Below are 19,146 nucleotides of genomic sequence, written 5' to 3' on the forward strand. Positions count from 1 at the left end.
AAAAGCTGCTTACAAATCCTCACTTGTCAGAACATCACTCCAGTTCTATGGGATCATGGGCCAAGGTCCATCTTCTGTCCCTCCCTCTCTTTCAGGGCGTGATAGAGTTCTCTCTGTGTCTGCTGTTTGCGAAACTGGTCAGCTACACGTTCCTTTTCTGGCTTCCACTCTACATCACAAATGTAGGTGAGTACCGTTGCTAGCAGCACAGCTGGGAAGTTTTGTGCAAGGGCTGTGACCAGGACTCCCTTTTATCCACCGGTGTCTATAAACTTGGGAAGGAGAGAGATGCGTGATGCTCTTGAATCACATAGCATGATTAGTAGAAACGTGTAGACAAAGAGAGGTAGATGTGGAGACAATGAGATGGCTAGATGGCATCACCAACTCAGTGGACAAGAATCTGAGCAAACTCTGGGAGAAAGCAGAGGACAGAGGAGCCTGGCATGCTGCAGTCCATGGGGCCGCGAAGAGTCAGACCCAACTTAGCAACTGAACAGCACAGACAAAGAGAATTCAGATAGGAATGTTTTATTGCCATGATGAGAACCTAGATGGAGTTTAAAGGGTTGACATGGTGTACCCCAGCTGTGGCTACTGGTTACCCAGGGGGCTTCCTATCTGGGGCAGCCTGCTTTTAAATTTAGGCTGCATCTGACTTGGTCACAGCAGCTGGTGAGCAGGGAGAGAGGCCCTGGGGATCTCAGATAATACAGCCTTCATGACTGACCTGGAAATCGCTTCCTGGAGCTGAGCTCTAACTCTGGGGGAGCAGACAGCTTGTCCTGCATTTCAGAAGTCCAGCAGGGCCTAAAGCTGTAGGTTGCTACACAGCAGACCCATTTGTAGTAACAGCCCCTGTGTCCTGGGCTGACTGCAGGAGAAGATGGGAAGGACCAGCAGTTCTCAGAGGAGAGGTCCCTGTGTGTGGGCTGCAGCCACAACTGAACAGGGATCCAGACAGTCAGGAGGGCCTCTGGGCCCCAGAGTCAGGGATTTCGAGGACAAAGCAAAGAAGCCAGGGTCCCTGGGAGGTGCGTGCTCTAGTGAATGTGAAAAGAGGAGAAATTTGGGACATGGGGGCTCCAGAGCACAGACCACGTGTCCCCAGTGTAACTGAAAGCGGGTGGGGATGCTCACTGCGCAAAAGCTAATAAAGAGGCAAGGTTGATGGAAAGGAAAGTTTGTTCTATTTTGGATGCTGGCAACAGGGGTGTGGTGGGGGAGTTGCCTGTCCAAAGGCCAACTTCCCTCCATTGATGACCAGCCAGTGGGCAAGAGCTTTTATAGATGGAGGCGGGGCTACATGCAGAAACAGCACAGTCAGCTCTGACAGTCATCTGGATACTGGTCATCGGTGGTCTGACCAGGGTCATCTTGATTGTTTTCAGTGCAGTTAATCTTCAGTTAAAGGTCCGTTTAGTCAAGGCTATGGTTTTTCCAGTGGTCATGTATAGATGTGAGAGTGGGACTATAAAGAAAGCTGAGCACCGAAGAATTGATGCTTTTGAACTGTGGTGTTGGAGAGGACTCTTGAGAGTCCCTTGGACTGCAAGGAGCTCCAACCAGTCCATCCTAAAGGAGATCAGTCCTGGGTGTTGATTCAAAAGACTGATGTTGAAGCTGAAATTCCAATACTTCGGCCACCTCATGTGAAGAGCTGACTCATTTGAAAAGACCCTGATGCTGGGAAAGATTGAGGGCAGGAGGAGAAGGGGACAACAGAGGATGAGATGGTTGGATGGCATCACCGACTCAATGGGCATGGGTTTGGGTGGACTCTGGGAGTTGGTGATGGACAGGGAGGCCTGGCGTGCTGCGGTTCATGGGGTCGCAAAGAGTCAGACACGACTGAGTGACTGAACTGAACTGAATCTTCAGTTCCAGGATCGGTTTGTTCCCGTGTCCTTGAAGCCGGTTCTTGTAACTGTGGCAGCTTGTGTCACAACTACAGCCTGGTCATCATGCAGTTAACTTCTTCCACCTGGTGGGGGTTTCAGTGTCTGTAAGACAGCTCACAGGAGATGGCCCCGATATTATCTATAGCCCTTGAGGAGGTCCTTGACTTTGCTTAATAGCTACATTATTATTGTTTGGTCTCATTTGACTGTGTTCTTTTGTTTCTGAATTTTCTCACTGCTCTTTAAGTAAGATTAAACTTACTCTTTGGCTAAAGCTTTTCAACAGACAGAAGACAGGTGGAGGACACGGGGTGGGGGAAGGACCATAAGGTCCTGCTCCGTTTCACTAGCAGTGTTGTAAGGACCAGCAGAGAGGGACGTGAGCCCGAGGCTGGAGGGCAGAGTTTCTTAGGATGGGAGTTGGAGGCAGCGAGGGGACCATCCAGCGTCAGCCAAGACCCAGTCTAGGTGGGGTTTGGGGACACAGACTCCTGCGCTGAGCATCCTGAGACCTCGGCCTCCTTCTCTGGGGGAGAAGGTTCCAGCCCCTCCCAGGTCTGAAAGCCGGGGAGTCAGATGGTCTGTGTCGAGGGGCTCCCATGGGCCAGCCCTTCCCCTAGGCATGGCCCGCCTCCCTGAGTCTGACCTCGCAGCTGCCCTGAGGGGACCCCGAGCAAAGGCAGGGTGACACCTGGGCAGAGCCAGGTGAACCCTTACCTTTTGGTTAGGAGTGTCATTTTTCACACTTTCTATGTGTCTGCCCACAAAGCGCACTCCTCTTTTTCCATCTACTCTGATAATTACTATTTTAATGCTAATCTGATCTGCTGCCGCTGCTAAGTCGCTTCATTTATGTCCAGCTCTTAGCGACCCCATGGACTGTAGCCTACCAGGCTCCTCTGTCCATGGGATTCTCCAGGCAAGAATACTGGAGTGGGTTGCCATTTCCTTCTCCAATGCATGAAAGTGAAAAGTGAAAGCGAAGTTGCTCTGTCGTGTCCGACTCTTAGCGACCCCATGGACTGTAGCCTGCCAGGCTCCTCCGTCCATGGGATTTCCCAGGCAAGAGTACTGGAGTGGGTTGCCATCACCTTCTCCGCTAATCTGATCATGTATCTCATAATTGCTGCTTGGTTTAAATCATGCTTGTGAAACAAAAGAATGTTGTGTGTGGCTTGTACACTGCTGCGGCCTTCTCACGGTGACATTCTGCCATCATTTTTTTTTTAAACTTTTAATTTTGTATTGGAGTATAGCCGATTAACAATACTGTGACAGTTTCAGATGAACAGCAAAGGGACTCAGCCATGTATGTACTTGTATCCATTCTCCCCCAAACTCCCCTCCTATCCAGGCTGTCACAGGACATTGAGCCGCGTTCCCTGTGCTATACAATAGGTCCTTCTTGGTTATCACTTTAAACACCCTGCTGTCATTCTAATAGATCACCTTGATGTCAAGAAGGCCGGGGAGCTCTCCACCTTGTTCGACGTGGGTGGGATCTTCGGTGAGTTTGTTTCCTCTTGTCCTACTTTGACAAAAGCCTTCACCACCGAGGTGATGCATGGACACCCTCAGCCTGGACGCTGTTTGACTTGACTTCCTACTGGGAGGCCCCCGGTGTCTGGCCTCTGATAGCAGGTCCCTCCCCATCCTGGGCTCCCTGGGGACCAGGCTACCTGGTGGGCGACAGACTGGTGATGCTAGGATGCTCCCAGGCAAAGGGGCTTTGGGGCCAACCTGTTCAAGGGGTGGAAAGGGCCCAGGGAAGAGGTCCTCCGCTCCTTGCTGCTGTGGCAGGGCGGGCCCTGCTTCCTCCCCACAGGGCCCCGCTGGGCACGTACACCCCTCAGGACCCTCCCTCTGCCTTGCAGGTGGGATCCTGGCAGGTGTGATCTCCGATCGCCTGGAGAAAAGGGCCTCCACCTGCGGCCTGATGCTGCTGCTCGCGGCCCCGACGGTAAGCCCGGCAGCCCCTCCGCCTCGTCACAGCCCCCGCACCTCCGGAACAGCCCCCCTGTCCTCCCACCCGCACACCTGCAGCTGCCGGCGCAGCTCCTCTCAGGGCTCTGGTTTCTGGGACCTGGTGTCACCTCCAGCCCGCTCAGTGCCCCCCACTCAGCCTCCCCTCCCCCAGCCCCCTGCACGCTGCGCACCAGCGCGGCTTCTCCCTCCTCCCTGCCTTCACATGTGCGTGTGTGGGCTGGTCTCTTTGGGGTGCACTTCCCCTCCGCTCCCCTCCCCCCAGCAGGCTCCTGCTCATTTGTAGCACCCCCACTGTGGCTGCCCTACCCGCTTCCAGGGAGCACCACCCCTCCCCCCATAACCCAGGTTCCATTGCTTTTCAAGTGTTTAGTTGTGTGTGACCTTGGGCAGATGACTCTCCCTCTGAGCCCCAGTTTCCTCATCTGAAAAATGAGGATGCCGGCAGCAGCACCTCACAGGGTGAAGGCGAGGGTCAAGGGGAACATGGCTGTACCATCACTGTTTCTGCAACAACATCACATAGTGTTATTGCTCATCAACTTGCACTGACTCCTTTGCCCATCTGCCGCCCCACTGGGCTGAACAGAACCCAGTCTTCAGTCACCCTGGGGCCCTGGACACTGCCCAGCACAGACACTCCAAGAACCTTGACGCAGAAGCACTAACTGGGGTCCCCTCACCAGGGCCCCTCACCGGGCCCTGACGTTCAGGGATTATGGCCCAGGAGGGGACACGGGGCTCGGGGAGAGTTGCCCCAAACCCAGGGTCCTCCCCCAGGAGCTCATGGCAGGGCGCTCCCCGGTTTCCAGCTCACTGGGTGATCAGACCCTACATGTCTGTGTCCAGCCTGGGGACAGTTTGCAAGCATCTGGACACCTGTCTTTGGACAGCCTGCCAGGGCAGCATGGCCTTCCTTCCACTGTCTGGTTGCTGCCCAAGAGTCACTTTTCAGAAATACATTTTCCTGGGAAATCTCTCAGCTACTCATAGTAAACCTTTGTTCCTCTCCTGTTTTGACACCATTCACAGCTCTACGCGTTCTCCTCCATCAGCAAAATGGGGCTGGAAGCCACCATAGGTGAGTCTATGAGGTCTTTCTTTCCTTCAGACATTTTTTTGGTCCACACAGCTTTGTAAGATGAACTGAAAAATCAGCAAAGAAGCAACGATGCAGCTTGTGCACTGTGGCTAAAATCATCCCTGTGTTCCTCCTTAGAGGGGGTACTTTCAGAGGAGCCCATGGGGATCCTGCCTGCAGAATTGAGGCCACAGGCTTAAGGGCCAGTGAGGGAGAGTGCAGGTCCCAGGGCTGGCCTGTGAGAAGTCCTGGGTGCCCAGTGCAGGAGCCACTCAGAGAAGCCCACATCCCCGGGAAGGCAGCAGGCGGAGCTGTGGTCCCCAAGTCCTGCACCCCCAGCATCACAAGCCCGGGGGCGGCCTCCCCTCTGAGCTGCTGTCAGCTGCCACTCGGCACAGTCTCTGTTTTTAACTTTCCACAAGCAGCTCTATCACATTAAGGCTCTGACACTGAGTAAATGCTTCATTTGGTCTCACAGCCCAGCAGAGGGGATTGATGGGGATGCCATTAAAAGTTACCCAGAGGGCAAATTCTAGACACAAGGGGCCCATGAAGTGACCCATTAGTCCAGGAGCTTCCACACAGAGCAATGTGACCCAGAGGGTGGTTCGGGAAAGTGAACCTGGGGTCAGGTTAGGAGACCATTTCGGGAGTGGGCACGGTGGTCCCACCCATCGGGGACTGAGCTGTGCTGGGGCCCCAGGTTTCCTGGGAGTGGCTGTCAGCGGCTGCGGGCAAAGAGAGGAAGCCCTGTCTGCTGCAGGCGAGGCTGTGGTGGTGGCAGCATCAGGTGGTCACACACATCACGCCTGTGGTCACGTCTGTGCTCGTATGTTGGGGTTCTCACTTCCTCTCAGCACGGCTTCTGCTCTCCAGGTTCAAGGAAACAGGGGCCAGGTTCTCTGAACATGGTTTGAGTCTTTGGGAAAGTGTGATTAGACCTACAGCCATCTCGGGGCAAGTTTAACGGAAGATGTTTATGACGCTTGCTCCAGCCGTGGCCACTCCCTGGTGGTGTGGGCATCTTCCCAGGACTGGCCCGTGTCCAGCTCAGGGCAGGGCCAGCGTGCAACGCCAGGATGCCCAAAAGGGAGAAGCTTAGACGGTGGACACTCCCCCAGGGGTCTGTTCTGCTCGCTGATTCCCCCTCTTGGTCTCTGCTTCCTGCAGCCATGCTGCTCCTCAGCGGGGCCCTGGTCAGCGGGCCGTACGCGCTCATCACGACTGCCGTGTCCGCCGACCTGGTGAGTACACGAAGCTTGTCACAGAGCCGGGGCCAGACGCTGGCGGGGCGGCCACCTCTTCCATCACAACTGTTGTGATGGGTGGTCTCTGATAGTGAGATGGTCTGTTTCTATGAGCACTCTTGTCCAGACGGCCAGTAAGGATGCTAAGAGTCTTCTGAAACAGATAGGGGACATGGCCGCCTCATCCTATAAACCAGTGGCCCAAGGCCTGATGCCAGCGTCTGGCTTGCTCCTCTGAGCCACTCTGGCAGCCCTGGAAGCCAGTAGCTGTAACCCCTGGAGCCCACCCTTAGGGCCTCAGCAGAGTCCAACCCGCCGTGGGTGTCCCACTCTGCCCAGCCCTCTGCTGGTCCTGGGGACTGCAGGGACAAGCCAGGCGGGGTCCTGGCTCTGGGAGGACATGCTCCAGAGAGGAGGCCAGCGTAGTAAAGAAATGTTTACTGCACAGGGTGCTGAATTCCATGCGGGGCCGCCCCGGGCCTGGGGATCCACGGGGGCTCCAGGAGGAAGCACTGCTGACAGATGGGCTTTGACTCCAGGCCAGAGGGACCCGGAGGCGGCAGGGCCGTCTCATCTACCTGACAGGAAAGACAAGACATGTCACACGGGAGCCACGTGTGGACATCGCAGGATACACGCACTACACTGAAGTACAAAGTCCCCTGATAGGAAGTAGTGTCCATAAATAACTGGGAGAGGAGAGGCAGTGTCCTGTACAGAAGGGCGTAGGCAGGTCCTCTGCCCAGGGGCAGGGAGCCCACCTCCCCTGTCCTCAGGGGCGGGCTGAGCACAGAGATGTCCTCCTGCAGAGGACAGTGTGGGGAGAGGGGATCAAGTAACTTCTCAGGGGAGAAAGCCAACAGCCCCCCCCCTTCCACCAGGGTCACAGTCAACACCAGCAGGGAGGCATCAAGCTAATGCATGGATGTAGGGTGAGAGGTGATGCCCACAGTCCATCATCTCCGTGGTCTCCCTCCCAGAACCCACACCCATCCAATCACGGGAAACAAGGAAAGTCCCGGAAACAACATCTGCAAAGCTGTCACAGCCAAGAGGAGCCCTGGGAGACACATGGACTAAATGTCCTGGGTGGACTCCTGGGACACAGATTCAGTTAGACACTAGATAAAAAGCCAGGGGTCTGAAAAAAGCATGGATTTTCATGAGTGAGGCATCAATATCGGGTCATTCATCATGATAAATGTAGCCCAACAGTGCAAGGTGTTAACACAGGGCAAAGTGGGTGCAGAGCTTGTAACAGCTCTGTCATCTCTGTGCACATTTTCTGTGAATCTAAGATTGTTCTAAATTAAAAGCTTATTTAAAACCACAAGCAGTTCCCGCACGTGGTGTACAGACTTGTGGGAGGGAGGCCAGGCTTCTTAGCCGTCTGTCCAGCATCCCTTCCCCACACCGGCTCCCGAGCACCCTCGATCTTTTCTGCCAGCTCCAATGGTCAGCTTGGGGATAGGACGAGCACCATTCGTCTTTTCATTTTCCATGCTGGATCAGTGATGATGCCAAGGAAAGACTTGTTTATTGAAGAGAATTCTAAGAGTTCTTTTAACTAGAATACACTTGAAAGTGTTAGTCTGTCAGTCATGTCCAACTCTTTGTGACCCCCATTGACTGTAGCCCACCAGGCTCCTCTGTCCATGGGATTGTCCAGGCAAGAATACTGGAGTGGGGACTGGGGATCTTCACGAACCAGGGGTCAAACCTGGGTCTCCTGTATTACAGACAGATTCTTTACTGTCTGAGCTACCAGGGAAACCAGAATGCACTTCGACAAGTATTAATATCTCTGATGGTTTTTTACTATTAAAAACATTTGAAGCTTTGCATGCTTTTCCAAGATGAGTATGGGATGGAGTAGAACTTCAATCTCCTGATGGAAAGACCCCACGTTTTGCTTTGCACAGTGATTTGGGTGGATTGTCATGCAGGAGGCGAAAGTTTATTTTGCACTCTGCCATTGCTGGGGCGTGTTTCACACTGATGTTCCTTCTTCTCCAGGGGACACATAAAAGCCTGAAGGGAAACTCCCATGCCCTGGCCACCGTGACCGCCATCATTGACGGAACCGGGTCTGTAGGTACGTGGATGTTTTAGCCCAAGGAGAGTCGTCATGGTCCAAGGGGAAATCATGTCATCACATCTAGCTAGGAGACACCCAGGATTCCAATTGCTTTTGTGTTATCAGGATCAGCTGGCCTTCTTCTTTTCTTTTCTCTTATTTTTTAATATTTATTTGTTTGACTGTGCCAGGTGTTAGCTGTGGCATGCAGGGTCTTTAGTCGCAGCATCTAATTGTGGCATTTAGCTGTGGGATCTGGTTCCCTGACCAGGAATTGAACTTGGGCCTTCTGCATTGGGAGTGTGGAGTTTTGACCACTGGACCACCAGGAAAGTCCCAGTCCTTCTTAAAACATGAGCAGATGCAAAGCACATGCCAGCCCTGGAAAGTGAGCCGCTGGCCCTGCCGATCATCTTTGGTGGGAGGCTGCCAGAGGAGACGTGGTGTGTGGCTGGCAGGTCAAGGTTTCTTCATCATGAGAGGACATGGCCCCAGGTTTTCCTCCAAGCCAGCAGTGGGAAAACTGGCTCACAGGCCACTGGTCTGCTGACTGTTTATCACTGCCATTTCAAGGAGGATAGAATTCTTGCGTGAGTGCATGTGGGCTAAGTCGCTTCAGTTGTGTCCAACTCTTTGTGACCCTATAGACTATAGCCCGCCGGGCTCCTCTGTCCATGGGGATTCTCCAGGCAAGAATACTGGAGTGGGTAGCCTGCCCTCCTCTAGGGGATCTTCCCAACCCAGGAATCGAACCTGCATCTCTCTTTTACATGTCCTGCATTGACAAGCAGGTTCTTTACCACTAGCGCCACCTGGAAAGCTCAGATAGAATCTTACTGAAAGGTAAATGACAGGTGAGCTGTGGGTCCCAAAGCTCATGAGACGAGTGTCACCAGCCCCATCAGGGGTCTTGGAGAGAACACAGCAGCGTGTTCTGAGGAAAGAAAGTGGGTGAAGCAAGCCCCTGGCCCCTGTGAGCTGGGCCCATGGGACCTGGTAACAGCAAGCCTGTCCTGATCCGAGAGTCAGGAAGCTGACAGCGATGTCCTTGAACCTTCCCGAGGCTCAGTTGGGGAGCACGTGCTCTGGGACCACTCCTGCCAAGACCCCGAAGCTGCCTGTGCTCTGCGGAGCCTGGAACTGGAGGCGGGAGGTGGGCTGGTGTGGCCCGCATGGCTTCTCCGGGAGGTCTCGGGTTGCATCCTGGCGTGTCCCTTCCCACCACTAGTGCCTGATGCCAGGGGGCAGTGAGAGAGAGGGCAGGCCAGGTGGGGCAGGCCCTGGGGGCCTGAAACACCCTCTAGCAGTAAAACAAGCCTTTGCTGGATAAAGGTGGCTCTGTGAGCATAGCTCTGCCAAACACTGGCCTCTCCTCGGCCCTCCTTGTCTGGGGCCTGCAGACCCCTTCCCACGCAGACTCAGGGCCTCTCTCCTGGCCTACCCTCCTCTGGGGCCCATCCACTGTCTGCTCTGGACTGTCCTCTCCCCGCTCCTGGTGGAAAGCCCCAGGACAGGGGTTGGTTTCGTTTTCTGCTGTGTTCTCAACCCCCAGGTGGTGCCCAGGACAGAGCGGGCGCTCAGAGTGGTCAAGGAGGGCATTGCTGGGTGGCTCTAAGGCAGGAGATCGCAGGCAGGTCTGGGGGGTGGGGAGAAGGTCTCCCATCCAGGCTGCTGGGTTTGCAAGTGAGGGCTCAGGGGACAGAGGCCTGGGCCCTCCTCAGCCCTCACGGCTCATGGGGACAGGGCCCCCCAGCTCCTACTCCTGCCATACTGTGACAATGGTCACCACTCCGGTGTTTGCCAGGAGACCATTCCCTTTGGGGGCTCCTCTTGCAGCCTTTGGGAGGAGTCTGGGGAAAGCGCTGTGGGGGCGGGGCCGTGTCATGTGACAGATGTCCGTGGCCCACGAGCCTGCTATCCCGGCTCACGCAGCACACGAAAAGCTTCTGCATGCTGGAAGACATGAGGTCATCAGGAGACTCGTGGGCCGAGCGCGGTTCTCGGGGGCTGAGCAACCCCGCAGCATCCTCCCCACTTTGTCTGCAGAGCCCTCTGTCTGAGTCCAGCCCCTGCTGCCACTGTGACACCCTTTTCTGAAAGCAGACAGAGCTCAGCTAGCGGTGCTGACTGATTTTAAAGCAGGAGATGAAGGGTTGAAAAAGAGGAAATGATGAAGCAGCTGGAAGGCCACGTATTTCTTGATTTCCTTCCCAAAACAAGAGGGAAGCAGAAGTCCTTTGCCCAAGGTGGAGGCTCAGCATCTATGCACTGGGGCAGCTCTGAGCCACAGGAGAAACCAAAGCCCAGCTGTGAACTCCTCCCACCCCCACGGAAGGACGGCAGGGGGCGACTCAGACCACCTCAACCTCTACACTCCTCTGTGTTCAGTGCTGACCATCCAGAGCCATCATTCCCACCCATGCGTCAGGGTCTGGCTGGACTCGAACTCCCCCAGGCTGTGCCAGCCCCAGTGCACAAGGACCCTGGAGGTGGTCGCCATGGAAATGGCACGCAGGCTCGTCCACCACTGCGTCTGCCTCGTCGTTTCTCTGCTTAAGTGCTGCCCAAGGACACCCAAGCCGAGCAAGGCTCAAGTGGGAACACACAGTTTCAGCAAAATTCCGGTTCTCAAGGGCATATGCCCCGATATGTTTGTTAAATGTCGTAAATGTTGGTTCCTTTGGAGGCAGAGTTTGATTGATTATAAATGAGCCGAAAGTGCTAGCCTGCCCAGTCATGTCCGACCCTTTGCGGCCGCATGGACTGTAGCCACTAGGCTCCTCTGTCCATGTAATTTTCCAGGCAAGAATACTGGAGTGGGTTTCCAGTTCCTCCTCCAGGAGATATTCCCGACCCAGGGATCGAACCCGGGTCCACTGTGTCGCCTGCATCACTGGCAGTCTCTTTACCCACTGAGCCGTCGGAGAAGCCTCATGAGCGGAACGCCTTCTTGCAGTTCACCGGAGCTGACGGTTCCAGGGATGTGTATGATGTGTTCACAGTGCTGAGCACTGCACCCCAGGAGCTGCAAGCTGGTTCTTTCTATATGTTTATGCAATTCATTAGAGCCCTGACGTTCTTCAAGTTCATTTTCATTTTCTCGAAGTAACACATGATGTCACTTGAGAAACCAGATAGCCTTAGAAACTATCCTCAGTCTAAACTTAGAAACTATCTAAGAAAATATCTGAACTTAGAAACTGCACTAAATTTAAAATGATAGTTGCCTGCCCACGCCACCCTCCAGAATTGTCTCCAGAGTCAGGGTCTTCTAGCTCTGTCATCACCACAGGAAAGCCTCTTGTTACCCTTAGCAAGAACTCCATCTCTGACCTCTGGTCTTCCCCCTCAGAGGTCCCCAGCTCCCTGTATCTCTGTAGCCTCTCTGCATCCCTGCTCCCACCCAGCCTGGAAACAGATGCCCTTGATCGCTGGGAAACTGTGGTGTGTTTTTGACAAGTTTCCTCCACTGTCTTCCTGGAAAACTTAGCGGACAATGTTTAGCTTTCTGGAGTCATCCTTCAGTTCTCTTTTCTTTGTCTGCCTGTGTCTTTGTTCTTTTCCTCCATCTTCTCAGAGAGCCTCTTGGCTTTCCTTTCCTGCTTCCTCACTTGACTTTTTATCTTCACCGTCACAGTGTTCTATTCATTGGTGTCATTCTGACCTTTTAATCCCTCCTGTTCTTTCTTCTTGGATGCGGTGCTATGGGATTGAATCCTGGGCAGTCGCTGGTGTTAGATGGTTTTCAGACATAGACGTGGGGGTTTCACACATTTCAACTTCATTCTCTGGTTCTTGTGAGTGTGACACGCTTTCCTAGGAATGTTTTTCTCCCCGGTTTGTTTATTTCCTCCAGGTTCCCCTCAAACCAGATTGTTTTCTTTCTTGTCGAGGCTTTCCTCTGATAAGAGTGAACCTTGGCTGTCTCCTCGTGTATTCATGTTTAAGACAGAGCTTAATCACTCATTAAAAGGCTTTTCTGCGCAGCAGGCATGGGGGAGTGTGTAAACTGTTGGTCTTTGGGGTCTGAGTGGGGTCTGGAGGAGGAGACCCCCAGTACCCCTGGGGGTGTGCCCCAGCATTCCTGCTGTTGTGAGGGAGGGGGCGGTGTGAAGGATTTTAGTTCTCCAACCAGGGATCGAATCTATGCCCCTGCAATGGAAACACAGAGTCTTAACCACGGGACCACAGGGAAGTCCCCTTAATGTGTGTGTGTGTGTGTGTGTGTGTGTTAATTACGAGTAAGGTGCTAGGGACTCCCTCATGTTTACTGGGCCTGGGTATTTGGGTGGTCGCGGTCCAGCGTCCTCTGCACACAGCACCACACGTGTCCGTTTCCTCATTCCAGGAGCAGCGCTGGGCCCGCTGCTGGCAGGGCTCATCTCCCCATCAGGATGGAACAACGTGTTCTACATGCTCATGTTCGCAGACGCCTGTGCCTTACTGGTGAGTCGCCTAGCTTTTCCTCCAAGGCTTTCACAAGTGTCTCTGTGGTTGTCACAGTCAAACGCTAGGGACACTTTTTCCTGCGGATTCCTGCCACTCCCGGGGGACTTTGGGCCGGTGACGTGTCCCTCAGTGTTCCTGGCCCAGGGCTTTTTCTCCCTCCGGTTTTGATGCATCCAGAGTAGCAGCAGGTAGTTTCCAGCAGGATGGGCGAGAGGTCAAGAGCAGGGGCTCCCTGGCCTCGGACCCTGAGCCCGTCAGCTGTGAAGGGTTGGGTTCGTGTGTGACTTGGTGGTCCCTGAGCCCCTCTGCTCCCAAGCGTCCGCCTGTGAAGTGGGCGGCAGGGGGACACCAGGGACAGGATCACTGTGTTACTGTGAGGATTAAAGTCCCACCCCGTGCCCTGGCCATTCCCACATCCCTCCTGCCCGCGATCAGCTGTGCTGGGGAAGCACCTGATTCCCGCACCCAGAGGATCTCCGGTCAGAAGAGGAGCCGGGGCTGCTCAGGCAGCACTGAGCATTCCGCTCTCTGGGCCCCGTGACCTGTCCCCTCCTGCATGAGAAGATCGGAGGGTTTCCTGGGGATGGCGAAGACCTGTCCCCACAGCACAGTCCTGCGGGGGCCACCTATTAGAGCGGCCACCACGCTCACCCTTACCACTCACCCCACACCAGGTCCAGACCTGAAGCCACCGTCTCCTCTCAAGTCACCTGGATAAGTGAACGATTACCCCAGCACAAATGAGTTGAACACCTTGGAAGTTTATATTTTCATTCCCAGAAGCCCTAAGTCACAGCTCCCCAACTTTATACACAATCAGATACCAGCTCTCAGCTTATGAACCTGTGAGGTGTGCAAAGCAGTTCCTCAATTAAGCCCCTAGATCATTTCTGCCAGGTAGCAGTGAAACTTCCATAATTATGGCTATTTAAAGACAGAATATTCTTCTATTTCAGAAATAATGTGTGTGTATATATATATACATACATATATGTGTATATATATATATATATATTACATCAAACTTCCTTTTACTGCACAACTAAACTCATTAGAAAGGAAGGGACATCCCCGGGACCCAGAAATGTAGAGACTACATGAAATATGTACCCAAACTGACGCTGGGCGGTTATACCTCCCCCACCACGGTCCCTACCCCCAGGTGCTGGGCTGGCCCAGGATGGGGAGCTGGAAGTGGAGACCCCCTCCTCAAGCGCGAACCCTCAGGGAGCTCTGGGTGCAGTGAAAGCATAAACACACACGCACACTGGCCCAGAAGAGAACCGGGATCTGCAACTTCTTAGCCTGCTCCCCAGACTGGGGGGAAATCCTGGAGAACTTTTAGCCACAGGCCTGCCTACAGTAACCTTCAACTTTTTAACTTATATTGTGTAAATATTACACAATAAGTATGTAATACTACCAAAAAATGAGTAAAAAATGAGTGTTAAAATACGCAAAAAATGAGTATTACAAAGAATGAGTAAAATTGGTCCCGGAATACTGATATACCCGGTTCTTTGGCAGAAGCAAATCCCAAATCAACTGAGAAAGACAAACCTCGCCCCAGTGGCCCGGGGTCCCACAGCTGTCACCCTGCTGCAGACTGGCTCACACCCCAAATTAGGAAACAGTAGGATGGGGTGCTGTGATGGGGTGACAGGCATAACAGACAGACCCCCCCGCAAAAAAAACACGGGTAAAAGGGTCACCAGATAATCTAAAAATAAACATACTTAGCATGTCCCTGGTGGCTCATTTGGTAAAGAATCTGCCTGCAATGCAGGAGACCTAGGTTCAATCCCTGGGTCAGAAAGATCCCCTGAAAAAGGGAATGGCAGCCCACTCTGGTATTCTTGCCTGGGAAATCCCATGGACAGAGGAACCTAGCGGGTTACAGTCGGTGGGGTCGCAAAGAGTCGGATACGACTTAGCAACTAAACCACTAGGATTATCATACCGAGTTTGAAGTAAGTCAGAAAGAGAAGGATAGATACCATATGATATCATTTATATGTGGAATCTAAAATACAACACAAATGACTTATCTATGAAACAGAAATGGACTCACAGACACAGAGAACAGACATGTGGTTGCCAAGGAGCAGTGGTGGGAGGCAAGGATTGGGAGTCTGGGATTAGCAGAGGCAAACTCTTATGTAGAAGACAGATAAACAACAAGGTCCTACCGTATAGCACAGGGAACTGTATTCGGTCTTCTGGGATACACCATAATGGAGAAGAATATTAAAAAAGAATATATGTGTATAAACTGAGTCACTTTACTGCCCATCAGAGACCGGCACAACATTGTAAACCAGCTACATGTGCGCATGCTCAGTCGCTTCAGTAGTGTCCGACTTTAGCCCTCCAGGCTCCTCTGTCCATGGGATTGTCCAGGCAAGAATACTGGAGTGAGTTGCCATGCCCTCCTCCAGGGGATCTTCCCGACCCAGGGATCATACTTCAATTTTTAAAAGATGAGAAAAACAAGAAAACATTACTAAAGATGGCAAAGAAGAAACCAAATTCATTCAAAAGAACAAGAGCTAAAAAAGGCAGAGCTGGTGAGATGCAGGTGTAAGGAGATCATCCAGAATGCAGCCCAGAAAGAGATGGAAAACACTGGAGAGCAGACAGAGCCTGGAGGCCCTGTGCCACCTGGGAGGAACTCTAAAGGAGGAGACTGCAGAGGCCAGGACTCTGAAAAGAGCTGAGAACAAAAGCAGCCCCTGCGACGATGTGCAGACATGGACTGGGTGCCAGGGGCGCTGGGGGAGGATCCAAGCAGACGTGCAGGCTGGCTGATGGACCCCTACCAGCTGACAGAAGACGGGCTTGGAAACCCGGACCCTGACTACAAGAGACACACCTGAAATGTCAAAACAGAGAGGACGAAAGGGAAGACTCACACACATGACAGGCAAATAATAACTTTGAGACCGAGGGACCAGCCAGGTTAGATGAGAAAGCCACAGTCACTGCAGGAGAGAGAGAGGGCTTCAGCAGGCAGCTCAGCGGGTCACCGAGGACACGTCTTCAGCCTGAAAGATCAGACGTGCCTCCTTTCTTTGCGGGGCCACAGGCCAGTTTCCCCTCCTTGCAGGTCTGAGGCTGAACCGCAGTGGATCCAGCAGGTCACCCTGGGGACCTGAGGACTGTCCAGCCGCACTCACACCTGGGGGCCGTGCTCCCCAAGCCTCGGGCCTGCTCCTCAGTCTCCAACTTTGGTCCCATGGGGCTGTGGCCACCCAGGTGGTCTCTGGGCCTGGCAGGTCCACTCACTGCAGGCATTGCACACAGAGGCCACTTTCGTCCTGTCTGAGAAGCTGGTGTTTGCCCTTCATAATTGTCACTGTGGCTCACAGGCACCCCGGCCCAGAGCAAACGCTCGCTTGTCCTTCCTCATCTCCGTCCTCTTAAGCATCTGCTTTCTGTGGTCACGGGCCCTCCCTGCTACAGTTTTGCACATATTGGACATATTGCACATATTTGAATTCGTATTGAGGAGACTCCAGCTCAAACTCAGCAAGGCAGTGCTAAACCATGGGGTCTAGAGGTTCAAGTTCACAGGATCGATGTCTTTAGCCAGAGTGTGACGTAGCCACCCAGACTGCTTGGAGCATCTGTCAAGTCCCCACCCTCTGGCTCAGCCACCGAGATCCCAGGAGCCCCGCGTGTAGGTCGGTCCTCAAGGAGAAACACCCGTTGTCTTCAAACTGCACGGCCACCATACGAGGCACGACTAAGCTCCTTCCTGAATCCTCCGAGTCTAAGAAAACAAACGTTTCTGCTCCCAGAGTCTGCCAGTAGACTTGGCACTTAGCAGCTCATGTTTTATTGAAGGAGCCCCTCAAACGCTCCTCGAGCCTCCCCACTGCCAGGGCCTCCTGAGCTCGGGGCGCCTGCAGCTTCCCTAGACAAGGGGCCAGGAGAGCCAGGACTTCCTCGGGAGCCCCTCTCACAGCCCTGAGCAACTCACATCGTGGGGGTTCCTCCAGGGGGCTGGGGGGTGCACAGCACTTAGAGAAAGACTAGGTCTGCAGCTGCAGACGGTCCCACTGAGGGCAAGACCTCACCGCAGGTTGGGATGTGTACACAGACTCCGCCGTCTTGGCAGGCGAGGGCCGTGAGGGAGACGAGGGCAGAGCTGTTCTGGGTCTACCCTGAGACCGCGGGGCAAGCACAGGCCTGGGGCTGGGGCCCAGCTGTCCCGGGAGCTTCCCCAGGGGCAGCAGGGGCCTCTGGGGACAGTGGCCAGTGAGCACTCGCCTGGCCTCAGACTACCCCCGGTCCCCCCAGTGTCACTGTGACAATGGGTCGCCTTGTCCTTTTTTTCCCTTGGATATTTTATGACTGGTCTGGTTTCATTTAAACAGGCATCCTTCTGGCTGAAATCTGGCCTGGGGGCCTTATTCCCAGGAGCACGGCCTCCACCGTGACGCACAGGTCTATGTGACCGTCTGCCCTGCCCTGAGACCAGGCCTGCAGGCAGCTGTGCCTGAGGTGGGGGTCGGGGGTGCCCGCTGCTCTACTTTAGAATTTTACATTCAGAGGCACGGGGCAGCCCCCCTTCCCCATCATGTGACACAGGGAACCACAGACATGACGAACTGGAACTTGAATGCCGAGCTTGTTGGGCAGAGTGACAGCAGGGCGCCCACCCAGGGTCTCCCAGCAATAATGTGGTCTTCTCTTTGCTTTGGGCACGTGCAGTTTCTGATTCGCCTCATACACAAGGAGCTGAGCTGCCCAGGGTCGGCGACAGGAGACCAGGTTCCGTAAGTGTCCCCCCGCTGGCACCCCACGCATGCCCATCGCTTACTGCCCACTGCCACACCTCACCCAGGGTCCCTGGCACTCTACACCTCACTCACTCTCATTTCTCCTTTCCTAATAAATACCTGGTGGGGGTGCGATCCAGGTAAATCTTTTCTCAAAATAGAGTGAAAAGTATGGGGAGTTGATTCAGTTGTTCTTGTCTCTGGGCTGCAGCTTTGGGACAAACGGCAGCTCCCGGGCTCTGCCTGGCTCTGCCCCCCTTCCTGTGTCCTGTCCCCTCCCCTCTCCCCAAGGCCAGGGGAACGGGAGGCCTCAGGAGTCCCCGGCAGAGGGGGAGAAGCGGGCACCTGGGCTCTGCGCTTTGGCGGTGAATTGAGTGCCGCGGGCCAGGTAATCAGCTGCTTTTTCTTCCTCCTCTTCCAGGTTTAAGGAGCACTGAGCCCTCGAGTCCCATGAAGGAAGGCTGGGCCCATCCTTCACAAACTGTTTTTCAAGAAAAAGTTCAAATAAAGGATCCTGTGTTGAAAAGAATGATTTACCCTTGCCTTTTGCACATTAACCTGGAAAAGACACACAAGCTACCTTGAGAATTCCTGGTACCGTGTCAGCTGGGCCGTGGGGTTCGGGCCACGGGAGGGGAGCCCATGGGAAGTGCTGGCTGCCACCCACTGAGTCTCTCAAGCAGACACCTCCCGGGCGCTGGGCGGCCGCTCCACGTCCAGAGTGAAGGCGGCCAGGACTGGTGTGGCAGCCAGGCCAGCCCTGGTCTCTCTCAGGTATTACAGCACTGATGTCGAAGCAGGTGGAGCTCTGACGACAGGAACGCGCCAGGGGACAGTAGGGACGCTGCACGTGGTGGGAGAGCAGGCAGCAGAGACGCCTCTGCAAGGACAGAGCTGACACCTGCGTTCACACCAACGCGGAGCTCAGACCAAGGATGTCCCCAGCACTTCTTCCTGCTCTTCGCCCACCCGGAAACGGTCCAGGGTGGACAGTGGTGAAATCATCAAAGACTTCGGACAGGCTGGAGGGCAGATGGGCCACCACGGAACCCCAGAGGTTCCTGTCGCTGGAGCCCCAAAGGCCATGACTCCACTGGCCCCATGAGGGATTGCCAGGAGGACACATGAGGTCAGGCCTGGGGCTGGAACTGGCCGGTCCCTCTGCCCAGCCCTCTGTGCCCCCCACACTGCAGACCTGGGCCTGTCCTCGGAGACTCAGCACTGGAGCGGATTTATTTATTGAAATGTGTGAGGTATTATAAAAGCTTAGGAGATGCAAGTGGCGCCTTGTTATTTATTAAGACAAACTCCGGTTGTTCTCTGGCCATTTGTTTCCTCAGTTGTTGCCCTTTGAAATAAAATGTTTAAAAAAAAAAAAAAAACTCAGGCAGAATGTTGGTTATTTCTGCTCACATCGCCGTTATATTCAAAAAAGAAAACTTCCAGGGAGAGCGCGTTTCCTTGGTTTTCTCAGGGTTGGATTCAGTCTGTGGTTTTGCAGCTGGAAGCGGAGGCCATTTCCAGCAGAGAAGGGGTCACCCAGAGACGGGCTGGGACCTGGGACCCTTTGCTGCAGAGCTTGCACCTGGGCGAACCTCTCCTCCAGAAACAACACAGAGAAACT

The 19,146-nt window shown here is 54.1% G+C and overlaps 1 protein-coding gene across 4 annotated transcripts in view; it reads left to right on the plus strand.

The window, feature by feature from the left end:
* Positions 1-18,051, plus strand: part of SLC37A1 (solute carrier family 37 member 1) — a 72,380-nt gene extending 54,329 nt beyond the window's left edge. For 3 of the 4 annotated variants that reach the window (XM_043474488.1, XM_043474489.1, XM_043474487.1), the window contains 9 exons: positions 96-186; positions 3,346-3,408; positions 3,776-3,861; positions 4,917-4,965; positions 6,136-6,209; positions 8,229-8,307; positions 12,638-12,735; positions 17,455-17,519; positions 17,944-18,051. In XM_043474488.1, coding sequence (XP_043330423.1) covers positions 96-186; positions 3,346-3,408; positions 3,776-3,861; positions 4,917-4,965; positions 6,136-6,209; positions 8,229-8,307; positions 12,638-12,735; positions 17,455-17,519; positions 17,944-17,959 — 621 coding nt within the window. In that variant the 3' untranslated portion in view covers positions 17,960-18,051. The other variant, XM_043474490.1, reaches the window with a different exon arrangement.
* The last annotated feature ends 1,095 nt before the right edge of the window (positions 18,052-19,146 follow it).

The sequence above is a fragment of the Cervus canadensis genome, chromosome 7, assembly GCF_019320065.1.
Source record: "Cervus canadensis isolate Bull #8, Minnesota chromosome 7, ASM1932006v1, whole genome shotgun sequence".
Classification (NCBI taxonomy): Eukaryota; Metazoa; Chordata; class Mammalia; order Artiodactyla; family Cervidae; genus Cervus; species Cervus canadensis.